We start from the raw sequence: 13257 nt of genomic DNA on the forward strand, positions 1-13257 counted from the left end.
GATTGCAATAAGTCCCTAGGTAAGCTGGCCTAATAGACAAATTACCCTGAAGAACTATTTAAGCCTCATTTCTTAGTCAATTTTTCTATTAGGCCAGCTTACCTAGGGACTTATTGCAATAGGTGTCTTTCACTACCGTTCCCTGTTAGATTCTTCACTTGGGTATGTGCATGCTTGCTCGTTATGATGTTGTGGATTTTCTCATTACCTCCAGAAATACCTAATTCTTTCCAGAATCCTCCTGATTTTTTGGTGTCAGTGAGCTCAACATGCTACTGAGTCCTGCAAGATAAACACACATGTAGCAAAAACACTGTTATTCTTCAAGAGGATGTTTTCTTTTTGTGATTTCAGGGCTATCAGGTTTTATACCACAGATCACAGTTTCAAAAATGTTTCATATATTCAGATGTCACTCACATGCCATTCATCAGGCTTGATCATTAATTAAGAAATATGTCCTAGATTGAACTTTACCCTTGACTAGTTAGCTCTCAAAATTAGCTCCAAAAAGAGGAAGCTAAGTGCAACCTGACTGCAGGTGCTCTGAGCAACAGCCTCAAGAATGTGCAAATCATGAAAGCAACACAGAAACAACCACAAATGTAAATGAGATGAAACACAAATGCAAACTCTGCATGGAGACACCAGTACTCTTTCCCCAGTGCAGCAGGGAGAGGAAAGCTTATAATCACTGACACACTGTTTATTTAATTACAGGCATGGTTACGAGGGAAGGACAACAGGCAGAGCCTGGATACTGAGTGCTAAAGCTGGTCTGACAGTGGAGTGAGGAGACCCAGTCTCCTGGGGGCTCAGTCCTGCTGGGTGCTGAGCAATGGTCCTGACCAGTGGGGCACTCAGCCCCACCCCAAAAACGGACTCGTTGAAGATAATGGTGCCTCAGCACTACTGTGTTTTGCTGCACCAAGACTGCGATAAGCAGCAGGGTGGGGTCACTCATGGAAGCATCGCAGGACCTGGTTCAAAGCACATGGAGATGGAACAATAAGAAGGATCATGACACATGGCTATCCCCATTTTGGTCTGATTTCTGAAAGAGGAAACAAAGCAGCAGCTTAGAGTCATAATGAGATTAAAATTGTTCTTAGAAACATCTCAAAAGATACCTGAAAAAGAAATGGGAGTGACTCACACATAGCCCCACTGTGAGAGGTGGTGTAGGTGATTTCACAGAGTTGGGCATAGCCTTGTTTTTGGGTAGAGACCAGTCAGCTGGGCAGGGACACCATGGGACCAAGAGTAGGTTTAGTCAAGGGATGGGGAGAGGGGAACTGACTCCAGTCTCCCAGCCACCATCCTCACCCTGCACATAATGTCCCCATCCAGCAGAGAAGGGAACCCCACCCGGGGAGCATGGCCAGGGTGCCACACATGCAGTGGGTTTGTGTGCTGTGAACTTGGGACTTGACACATGAGAAAACGAGACTCGAGGTGATTCTCAGGCTACCAGGCAGGTGGCTGCAGGAGGCAAAGGCCAGCCTGCCTGTGCGATGAGTTCTCTGCAGGGTGGGCCATTTCTATCTGAATGCATCCCAGTGTGTTAGAAGCTGGGAGAAAACAGTTCTGTGGTGTAGCCCCCTCGGCAAGCTAGTTCCTTTACCTTGCAAACTGCAGCTAGCAAGGGCCAGGAGCCAAAAGAAATGCTGATCATGAGGTGTCATGAAATGTTTGCCATGACTTTATCCTTAAAATAACCTCTGTAGACATTTTGCTTAGCAAAGAAAGATCCTACCTAACCTCTCGGTGCACAAAGCAACGAAGACCCCCAAGGAGGAATGACGGGTCACTCAATGAACTCCTATTAAAATGATAACTAAACTCCAGATGGGCAGCAGGGAACGGAGTGGGACATGACTGGCTGGGTCCAAGGTAGGGTCTTTGTCCTCTGCCACCTCTGCTTTGATCGCTCAGCCAGACTGTGAGCTTGTGAGAGGTTTGAAACACGCAGGCAAGTGGGTTCTCCCCAGCTGTCTTAAAGAAAAAAATAGATCCTAGGAAACAAATGAACCTTTCAGTGCCTTAATAGAAAAGTGATGTGTGTGGTGCTTGTGCAAGTGAGATGCAACTCAGAGCTCTGTTATGGAAATTTTGCTCTGTGACAAATATGTTATGAATGACTTGCCTTGAAAACATGCCAACATGTAGGTACTGCTATCACAACATTCGATGGCTTTAACTTACTGTGAACGTTCTTGCGATAAATCATGGAAAACCTTGCTTGTGCTATCTTTAGTCACTGCAATGTTTCACTCTCACAAGTCACTCACAGCTCTAAAAATACAGTTTATATCATTGGATTCCTGGAATTCTTTTAGTTCTTACATTCTGATTTAAGTGGCATTAAAGCTGGGCTGCGCAGTTCAAGGCTGCAGGCAGATATTTCATTGCGGATTAGATATCACCTGGGTTCAATACAATGTTTGTAACATTTATTTGATTTGGATCCAAAGGTAGTTTGGAAAATCTTCCTGTAGATACACCTCTTACCTGGCTATGTGGAACAAGGGCTAGATTTTGTTTGGGACTAGATAGTGATTTAATAACCATTCCAATATAGGTTTAAACTGAAACACATGCTCACCACAAGAGCTAAGTGGAGACTATGTGGGGTTTTCTCCCCAAAACCTGTAGGTATCTTGCCTCTTCTGGCCTATGCACTGTGATGTTGTGATGAATTTTAGGTCAGACATCTTTCTCTCTCTCTTTTCTTTTGTTTCTCTTACGTGTCTTTCATAGTAGTTATTGATTTAGAAACACCAAGAGCAAGAAAGTCTTGACCTCCCACCAGCCTTTCTGGATTTGATTACCAGCTCACCAATGGCTGATAGTTTGAGCAGAATTTAATGCTTTCTAATTTTCCCTGATAGGGACTACGAAGCACGTTACTTCTTTTTATCCCAACTGGCAGCTCAACAAAGCCCAGCAATAAAAAGCTCCATTTGTGTAATAAACCATTGTCCAATCTACTACTTATGAACATGGGCCCTGAAAATGTGCAACTTTTCTTCACATTACATTAAATGCAAACCAGATGGGTACTTGAAAATCCTCCCCTTTGTTGCAGGGGGCTAAAGGAGCTGATGGTCAGAAGGTCTATTTCACTACACAAATAAACAGAAGAGTTTAACTACATTATTTTCCAAAATCAGCGACGGAAAACCTATGTGGAAACATTATGAGCTGTCAGCAAACGTGCTGCTGAACTGGAGTAGACACAAGGGGAACTCTTCAGCTCTCCTAACCGCAGTAGTCAGCTAGTGGCCGCTGGCCATGTGCCTGCGGACTAGATCCATCACCTGCAGTGGGAGCTCTGACCCCCACAGTACCCACACTTGGTAGACAAATGGGTAGTCTCTTCTCTAAAGGGTGTCTTGGTCAGAGCTGGTCATCTAAACTCCGATAGTCACTGGGGAGAAATGGGACCCTCCAGAGGGGACTGAGCCCATCCTGAGCAGAGTTTCTGAGGTAGAGCAACCTCATCAGATCAGACAGGATGTCTCACTTAGATAACTCCATAAGTGAAATACATTTCACTCTCAGAGTCCTAGGGCAGGGAACAACGCATCATAGCTTTGAGCCAGGGACTTTGCTATCTCTGGACTGTACCAGAGGATGCCTAACTCCTCACACATTGAGCACATGTACTGAGACAGTTTTTGAGGAGCTGTTTGATAGGAAGTAGCTCCTGCATGTCCTCTGACCCATTTTCTTGTGATTGTCAGTGTTATCATGAAATTCTTTCTGAAATCCACCTGGCCAAATTGGCAGTGGGAGAGATGTGTGGCTAAAGTCATCCACAGAGCCTGCATCCTCACTGCCTTCCCCACTGGTGGGAAGCTGTGCAGAGAAATCATTATCTTCAGTCACATAGGGAACGAGCAGGGTAAGGGCAGTCTTGATGCAAGCCAGAGATGCAAGCAAAATGTTGTACAGCTGTTCCCATGGCACAGTTGCCACAGATAAAATACAGGTGTGCAGCATGACAGGATGGGGTGAGATGGGATGGAATGGGGTGGGACGGAAGCTGTTACCAGCTGAAGAAAACGATCCTGGAAGTATTGATGCTTCAGAGTGTTACCACTGGCCCTGGTGTCAACATCTGGGAGGGTTTCAGATGGACCTGGGAGGGAAAAGCAGCTTATGGATCTTAAGGATGCTTAAGGTGCTGTCAGGAACTCCTATCCAATGAGCAGGCAACTCAGTTTATTACAAAGACACAAGGTGTTGAAGAGAGCATGTTAGTTTTCCTTGGCCCAGTAATTAGACCCCATGTGGAGGGGGTTGCCCTGTAGACCCCTCTCTGACCCCAAACTAGGGGTCAGAGAGCACTGAGCCTGTGGATGACTGAGCCTGTGAAGGATGCACATACTAAGCACCTCTGGAGCAGGGTGTGATGACCTTTGGTACATGCACAATGGGGCTTTGCTTCACACTGTGCAGTGCAGACACTGTTCCTCATCGTCCCCAGGATGAAGGCTCCAGCACCCTAGGGGAGGTGGCTGCTGGGGACCCCAGTGCTCTGCAGGGGCCCATGTGCCCACTGCATCATGAATTATCTTACTGCTTTTTGAACCTGCCTTTGTGTGCAACCAAACCAACTCTAGGAGGAATAGAGGTGTGGGCAGAACATTGTGTGTCCTCACTCAGAGATGCCATGCATTGACTTTGTGACTCAACAGTCTCACTACATGGACAGGCGAAATGGGCTGGGTAGAGCACTGATTGAGACGGTGAAGTCACCATGTTGAGCTCAAAGTGCCTGTCTCTGGCAAGACAGAAGTGCAAGAGCCCGTGGGTCCAGTACCCAGTCAAGGTGCATGCACAATGGGTAGGGTGGGAGGTCTAGGCAGATCTCATCTCTAAACCCAGTATCACTAGTGACTTTAGGAAGACCCACAGCCATATTTGCCTTAGGCTCTTCCAAGGTAACAGTTCACAGCTCTGCCCAGTTCAGGCTACTGTGGACCAAAACTTAGGAGGAGAAGATGTCACTGGGCGTATAAACACCATGGGCTGTGGGATTAGGCCCAGTCATGGTAAAAGGGCAGCCTGACAGTGTACCATTCCAGGGGCAGAAAAGGGTCAGGGGTTGGGGGTACAGCTAAGCAGGCAGATGTCAGAATTCCTCCTTGTTGTAGAGGTAACAGTCTCCATTTTCCTGGACCTATGCATCCAGTCCTGGGTTTTTGTAGGTCCTGCCAGATGGGCTTTCTGCTTGCTCAAAGGTGATTTATTTTTACAAATTTAAATGAAATCCCCTCAGCCATTTTTGAGTAATACTAGAGTTAAAAAGACTATTTTCCTATTTAAAAATATTCTAGCTAGACTGTTTTTATTAAATCAAAGTTAAGTCAAATAAAGACTGCAGTTTGAAAGTTCAGACTCGGGCAGGAGCTTGTCCTCTCTGAGGAGCTGTGTCCTTGACAGATGGGTGTCTGTCCCAATGCCCACCAAACCACCACAGATCACTAGCCGGCAGCTGGAAAGAGCATGGGGTGGGGGCCAGATCCTGCCTGGCTGAGGTGTGCACACCCTGTACCCTCAGGAGATGGGATGCAACAGGGCAGGAGGAGGGGGGTTGGGGGGGTGGGTCACACACCTTGCACTTGCTTCTCCTTCCATGCCCTGGCAGATCCCTAAAGAAAACAGATGGGAGTTTCATCCCTTTCACCCAACTCATTCCCAGGCATTGTCTCCTTCAGTGGCATAATCTTGAATGGTGGGTCCCTGCTCCCTCCTGCTGCTCTGCCCTGTGTATTTGTGGGGTGAGGGATGAGGGTGGGAGTGGTGAACACACCTGTATGGGTGCCCTTCATGGGGGTGGGATACGAGGAGACATTGACATCTTGCTTTTTCCCCATGGCAATCCCAACTACTGACCCTCCACCCTGCAGTGTGGGGATGGGATAGAAGGTCCCTGCTGTGACAACCCAACAAATGGCACTGAGTGGGACAGGGAGGCTCTGCCCTGGGCAGGGACAAATCTGTTTCAGGGCTCTGCAGCATCCTGCAGAGTGAAGGGAGGTGACTGCTATGTACTGCTGTGGAGGGCAGTCTGTGGGGCTGCAGGATGTCCCCCTCCCTCTTTGCTCCCCGGGCTCTTGTCAGGCTGCTCCACCAGCCCTGCAGGAGCTGTCACCCCAGAGAATGTGACATCAAAGGCAGGCCAGGGTGCCACATGACATGCATGACATTTGGTGGGCCCACCAGCTCCTGACACGATGTGAGATGAAGGGAGCTGGCTGTTCCCAAATCTGGATGGCAGGAAGAGCTGAGCCCCTACGCTGTCTAAATGTGCGAAAGAAAGAGAGAAGCAGCAAAAGGAGGAAAGCAAAGGGCTGGAGGGATGCCCAGACTGTAGGGGGCTCTTCTTGCTTAGAGACTCTGCAAACAGCCCAGCATAGAGGGGCTGCAGGGGTGAAGCCATGTCCCGGTGGGCCACCAAGCCGACAGCCCCGGGGGGCGTGAGCCACTGACACAGGGTCAGCTGCAAGGCAGATGCTGCAGGGGTTAGTGCAGTCAATATCTGCATGTCTGCTGGTCACGCTGCTTTTGCCTGCTTTTGCTTTTTTGCTTTTGCAAAAGCTGCTTTTTGCAGCGTTTGCCTATGGGCACCTGGAGATGTTTCTTTCTTTGCCTTCCCATAACAAAAAACATGTGGGAAAATGGATGCAAAAAATAAGGACGTGAAAGCTACAGAGAAAATGTTATTTTTTTTACATCACCAAACAGTCTTCCCCTTTACAAGTGCACGTTTCCCATTGTTATCTTAGGTATACTTTGATATCTGGGACTGTAGAAAAGAAGTGCCCTCACTGGTGTGACTTAGTCTATGGGCAGACTCTGGGCCTGGTTCTCTGCTGTGTTACTCCAATCTGACACCAGTACATTGCCATGATGACATCATTTGGATTATTTCTGATTTATAGTGATTGAGAAAAATTGGGTTCTGTACAATAATGCAAACAATCAAAGACGCAAAGCAAAAATAGTGCCTTCGAGCTACACTTTCACATTGCATGATATTTTGAGGATTTAATGTTGAAAGCCTTAGAGTGCACAAAAGGAATTTTCTTCATTTCATATATTATACAGTTGCCTGAAAGAAGTGGCAAACAACTCCTTAGCCTGAGCATGCTTTGCGCAGGCTGAATTGTGGGGTTTTCTGTCCATCAGCTTTCTACCAACAGATCTCCACTGAAACTCCGATCAATGTCTGCCAGCAAGACTAGTTTCTGGACCCATGACCAAGGAAACACAAATGACCCTTGCAGAGCCCTGGGCCAAATTCTACTCTCTATTACATTGATCTGAAGCAATTTTGCTGAAGACAAGGTAATCTGAAGCATCCAGTGCTCTGTGAGAGCAGAACAGGTCTATCAGTGCCTTTGCAAACAAAATACCCTCTCCGTTTCTTCTCCACTGATCAACTTCACATCACCTTAATTCACCGAGCAAATCTCATTACTACGGTCAGAACACCAGTCTCTTCCTAAGACCTTGAAATGCCACATTTCAGCCAAAATTATACCAAACACTTTGATCGCAAAGAACATGGTAACTGCCTCAAGTCTGACAACAGCATTTAAGGCCGACCTGGAAATACTGAGCTGAAGAGCCACTTCCATTAAATCTTAAAATGTTGCCATCAGAAACACCCTCAAAAGCACCACACATAAAAATAATGATGAGCCGCAAACCCAGCACGTGTGAGAGATGCTAAACCAGCATTTATCCAGTCTCAATTCCCCTCTCTTGACACCACTGGGTGAGGAACTTACTGTTCTTCCGCTCCGCAAAGGGTGGTGGCTGGAGCTTGGTGCCATCTCTCACTTCGCTGGCAGCCTTTTCTTTGGGTGCCTTTTCTTCTTCATTTCCACTTGGTGCACTTTTGTGGTCTGAGCGATCCTGTTTGATCACACCATTCATCACCATGCCTGAAGGGACTGGTCCAGATTCTTGCTGCTCCACCTTGGATGATCAGGTAGAGAAGCAGACGCCAAAGTGAGCTCTAGAAGAGAAGAGGAGCAGGTAAGGATGAAGTCCCCAACCAGCCGTTGGAACAGTGAACAAAGACTGGCATTTGTGAAACAATCAGACCACAGACAATTAATGACTCCATCTGTTCTTCTGTGTTAGAAAAATTGCAGCGGAAGACTTCAGGATTCCCTATTGCCTGCTTGACTCTATTCACCTTCTCATTCCTGGGTCAGCATCCTTGGCTGCTTTGCTGGAATAATTTCCATCCATAAACACAGAATATTTGCAGAAAGCCAGGGGTGTTATGAAAAAACACAGTCATGGGGCACCCACATGAGAAAGCTCCTGAACTGTTAGAAATACAGAACAGATCTACAAATGAGAACAATCTTCCTTTATGTAAGGCTCTGGATTGCTGATCAAACTGGGTGACAGAAATAATTCCGCACAACACAGAATAGGCTGCTAATTACATGGTACAGATAGCAGAAGATGAATAGCAAACACCAGCTAGCTTTTACACCAGGAAGTGTACAAACATCCTGCAAAGTAAAATATGCATGCAAAACCTTTTCTTTGATATCAAAGTTGTGGTTAGCATGCATGGTAGAGTTAAAGCCTTTATGAAGAATTCGACCAGGTCAGGTGAAATTTTTTGAGAGTTTTTGAAGGATGAGAGGAGTTGTTTGTTTGTTTACCACACTGTTCTACTCCGAGGTTTTGTGAGGTTTATAGTCAAAATATGTCAGGAAAACACTCAGGAAATTTTACAAATTCAGGTTGTGCTTCTACAAAACATCTGGTCAAGGAGGTATGTCCTTTGATGACACTCATATCTCACCAGAAACAGGGAGGGGAAGGACTCAGCTCACACCAATATACTTGTGGGATGCAGGTACATGACCCAGGAGGAGTTGCTGGTACTAAGCACAGCAGAAGAAAGCTGCAAGGACTGTTTCGACAAAGCATTGTCCAAAAAAAATCTCCAGATGCTAAGTGAAAGTGAATGCCTGTAAGAATCAGCACCAGCTCCTAATGAGTCCCATCAGGAAAGAGCTGAGGAGAGCTAAAAAAGGTCATTTGTAGAGAACAAGAATAGAAAAGTGCAAGATTGATTCAGTGATAAAATCTGATTTAATACAAAAAAAGTTACCAATTTACTGTATAAGGAAGTAAGAATAGTGCATTGTATATGATACCATCTCCTCCACGCTACATGTGCCAGGACTGTCTCACACCCCTCTTCCTACCCTGCACCAGCAGGGATTTTGCTGTCTGCTTTCTCATCCCCATCCATCTCACCATCCGCCCCCACCTGCCCTAACCATTCCCCCACGGCCGTGTCCCACTGGCAGCAGGTTATTTACTGTGTCCGTCTGTCCTGCTTAACATTGCATTTCGTTGCTGGGAGAGATTCCATGTAGGGTGCCCATGGAGTGGATGCACTGGCGAGAGAGGAGGTCCCAAGGATACCTGTGTCACTTTGCAGGTGGGACATAAAACTGTCCCCGTGTGCATCACCTGGGACAGACAGTGTCCATACCCAACCCTGCTGTCTGGGCTCTGAAACAAAATGCAGAACAATGCTTGATCCAAACTCAGTCCCTACTTGAGCAAAGCCCCACACCAGACCTTCCCTTCTGCTGTGTGCTTCCCACCACTGCCTTCTCTGCTTGCCTTTGTGGCCCTTTCCCCATCTCCTGTTCTCAGCTATTCCTACCAAAGTCTGACATGCTGCCAGTACACATGGGAACAGCCCTGCACACATCCAGACAGGCCAGGACTGTGTTATGTGCCACATCTTTGAACTGACAATCTCAGTTTCCACCTCTGTGTGAGCATTTTTAGCACCCTTGAGTGGCTTCTTGTCTTGTTTCTAGTGGTGCAACTGCTACACAAGGCACCATCACCACTGTGATGGGCAACCAATCTGCAGCACAACCATCCACTAGTGGCTGTAGGGCTGCAGACCCACTTTGGCACAAGCAGCATTATCCCCTAAGCTCTCTATTTAATTCATGACTAACGTGGAACATGCAATAAGTGTTTACATTACTATTTTAAAATGTACATTTTTTTTTAACTTTTAGAAGTTGCTGATATGATGCATCTTTCCAGTAGAAACAGTGGGTGATGACAGGACAATCCAGCAAACTGCATCTGCTTACAAAAATGAGACTTTGTTCAACTGAACACTAAATCTTTGATAAATTAGTCAGGGCTTTGGTGACGTACATGTTGAACCAATATGACAGTTTTATATGGATTATGATTATTAATGTTTTTGAAAAATAGAGAGTGTGAGCCAGACATCCAGTGCTGAAGCTGCAAGACCACCAGCAGAGGCAAGAGTCTTTCAGGAAGGCTTCTTACAGGCACTGTGTACAATCTTTTTGCACTCAGAGCATATGCAACATTTTAATTTGCAGTGAGTGTACTGGGGTCCTTACTGTCTGAGCCAGGAGGTCACGCTGCGACCCCGGAGACGCATGCTTTCACAACACACTCAAGTACTACTGGCTCAATGGTGTTTTTTTTCTGAAGTCAAATTTGGCCTCAAAACATTCCACATTGTTCACTCACTTCAGCCTGAACTGATTGTATTTACAAAGCTTAAGCACACTTTTGAGCCTCAGCGCACATCTCCCATCAGCCACCACTGCCAACACATAGCTGCAAGGCTATACACAGTACAGGCCATGTCCCATCTCTCTCTGCCTATAAATATTAAATTCATAAAGCTGGACTACCATGGTAGCTCATGGGTACTTCCTCGTAAGACTCTGGAGATCCTCTGGAGCAGATGCTTGGTTTACAAGCCTCCCTGCTTTCTGTTCAGAGAGCAATGTAGCATGGATGCGGATCAAATTTGCTTCCCCTTGGACATGCTTGCCCACCCATAAAGGCCCAGATGGGGCTTGGTTGTGTCTCTTTCCCAAGGACTTTGGCTCACACATACATCCAGGGTCTTCTGAGATCAGCCCCTGTCAATCTGGTCAGGGAAGAGGCACTACAACCACAACCTGCACAGCCACATCTTTTTCTGTGGTAAGTCAGTGGTAAGGCAGATTCACAACGTCCAGATACTTCACCTCAAGTATGACTTTTCAGGAAAAGGCATGGGTTTCCTGGCTGATGCAATGCCTGCATCTCACTGCCACTTCCCAGTGCTCTTCAGGCCAAAGCTGAGGGCATGGGAACCCAACTCTTCAGCTCTAGTGAAGAGGAGAAGAGGGAGAAAACACAAGGGGCATGAAGCCCCATGGTCCCTGAAGCCTGGAGCTGAGTGCTGAGCTTGTCACTGAGGGAGCCTGAGCCCTGTGTCAGCCCTGTGCTCCTGGGACACGAGGCAGGCTGGGTGGACTCTTCTCCTGACTGCCTCTGGGGCAGCCACTGGCCAGGAGAGGTACCCTGCCATGGGCAGTTTGCATTGGCCGTGCCCTGCAGATTGACCACTCTGGGCAAACACCCTTGGGTGCTGCCTTCCTCCCACTCCTGCTGTTGCAGGAGCAGCATGCCCAGACAGGATGCCCCTCTCCCCTTACCCTGCTCCCCCACCTCCCAGGCAGCCAGTGCAGCGCCCACAGACACCACACACGTTTTTGAGTCTGTCCTGCTGGGGGAGATGTAGACTGAGGATTGTGCCAGCCTGCAGCCCCGGGAGGTCCTGTGCGCTGCCCAGATACTCAGAGATCTGCAGTCCTGCTATCCAGGTATGAACATTTCTGCACAGAGGGAGCAGGTTTGGAAACCAGAAATCAAGGAAAGTGCAGCACAGGCACATCCCTGGAGAGTGGCATGGACTGGGAGCATGGCTGCAGGTTCCCTGACCTCTCTTTGGGCTTCAGCGTGCCTCACCGCGCAGCCAAGGTACTCACCAAGTAGATGGCCCCTGCGTGGGGGAAGCTTAGTGAGGGCAGCCCTGCCTTAAAGCTGTCAAGGGGCTGTGTGTCTGCTGTTCCCTTCAGCTTCTCCTTCCCTCTCTGCTGAGCCCTGGCTGTGTCCTTCTGCCGCCTGGCAGCCCCCAGCTCACCACCAGCAACCTGCAGGTAGGGTCACAGCCAAAAACTGCTGAACATCAGGGATAAACCCTGAGTTATCACTGCCCTCATCCAGCCTGGGTGCTTGGTGCTACTCGGGCTTTGCAGAGGTGCCATTGTGAAATCACCCAGCATTAACTGGAGGAAGAGCTCAAGCACACCGTCCACCCACACGCATGTCACCTGGGGCTCTGCAGGCTGCTCTGAGTTTGTTACAGCTGGGAGGAATCTGTTTTTCCACCCAGCAAAACTTTCTGTGACTTTTAGAATTTTATCCCAAATTGGCGTAGGAAGATATTGCAAAATAAACAAGAGAAAAAAAGGGTAGCAGGTCACTCATAAGTTTTCATTGGATAATTTGAAAATATTTTATTTTTTTAACACTTTTAACCTCTTCTTAGGAAAAATGAACTAAATCATTGAAATTAAAAATTATTTTAAGAAGTGGGGAAAAACTTTAAATTTGTCTCCCTGAGAAACAGTTTTGGCTTCAGCAGCTCATCTTCCAACAAAAAAATTGTTTGGCTGGAAAATTCCTAAATTTAAAAGTTCACTGACCAGGTCTCAGCAATCCTTTTCCACATCTCAGGTCTCCACATGTCCAAGCAAATGCCTGGATAAAGCTTCTTTCTAGCTTTCCAGGAGTGAGCTTTGTGTCAAGGCGCACAATAGAAATAGCATCTGCCAGTCGCAGGAGCAAAACAAGACCCTTCTTGTGCCCTGCTCTGGGATCTAACATAGGGACAGACAATTCTTCCTCTGCTCAGTGCCACTGCAGTCCTGCAAATATACCTTAGCAACCCAAAAAGAAAGGAAAAAAAGGAGATGGATAGTCTCATATTAAGCATGCAGGGCTCCAGGCTTGATCCTAGTGTCTGAGCAGAGGCCTCCAGCACCGTCTGAGATACCCCTGCTTGGCTGGCAGGTCGGATGCAGAGCCTATGGCAGCTGGACCTGAGGCATCTCCACAGGCTTGAGACGCCCATGTTCAGGCACCTGGCTCCTGCCTGTAGCCTGTATAGGATCAGGCACAGCACCCCAAAATGCACTTTGCTTCTAACCTTTAGAAATGGCTTGATGAATGACTCTTCCACAAGGCTGGCTCCTGCTTCGGTTACTGTGATGCAACTTTGATGGTCTGCACAGTTATTTCCTGCCCACCATGGACCCATACATCTAATCGTCACCTTCCACCTTCTCACCTTTTCCCCTG

General features: G+C 47.3%; 1 protein-coding gene across 7 annotated transcripts in view; it reads right to left on the minus strand.

Moving 5' to 3' along the window:
* The window catches only part of MYOCD (myocardin), a 116394-nt gene extending 108359 nt beyond the window's left edge, over nt 1-8035 (minus strand). For 4 of the 7 annotated variants that reach the window (XM_075518974.1, XM_075518973.1, XM_075518970.1 and 1 more), the window contains exon 1: nt 7806-8035. In XM_075518974.1, the coding sequence (XP_075375089.1) occupies nt 7806-7959 (154 nt within the window). In that variant the 5' untranslated portion in view covers nt 7960-8035. The remainder of the gene's footprint in view (nt 1-7805) is intronic. The other 3 variants (XM_075518972.1, XM_075518975.1, XM_075518977.1) reach the window with 3 other exon arrangements.
* Nucleotides 8036-13257: the final 5222 nt, after the last annotated feature.

This window comes from Mycteria americana, chromosome 16 (assembly GCF_035582795.1).
Source record: "Mycteria americana isolate JAX WOST 10 ecotype Jacksonville Zoo and Gardens chromosome 16, USCA_MyAme_1.0, whole genome shotgun sequence".
Classification (NCBI taxonomy): Eukaryota; Metazoa; Chordata; class Aves; order Ciconiiformes; family Ciconiidae; genus Mycteria; species Mycteria americana.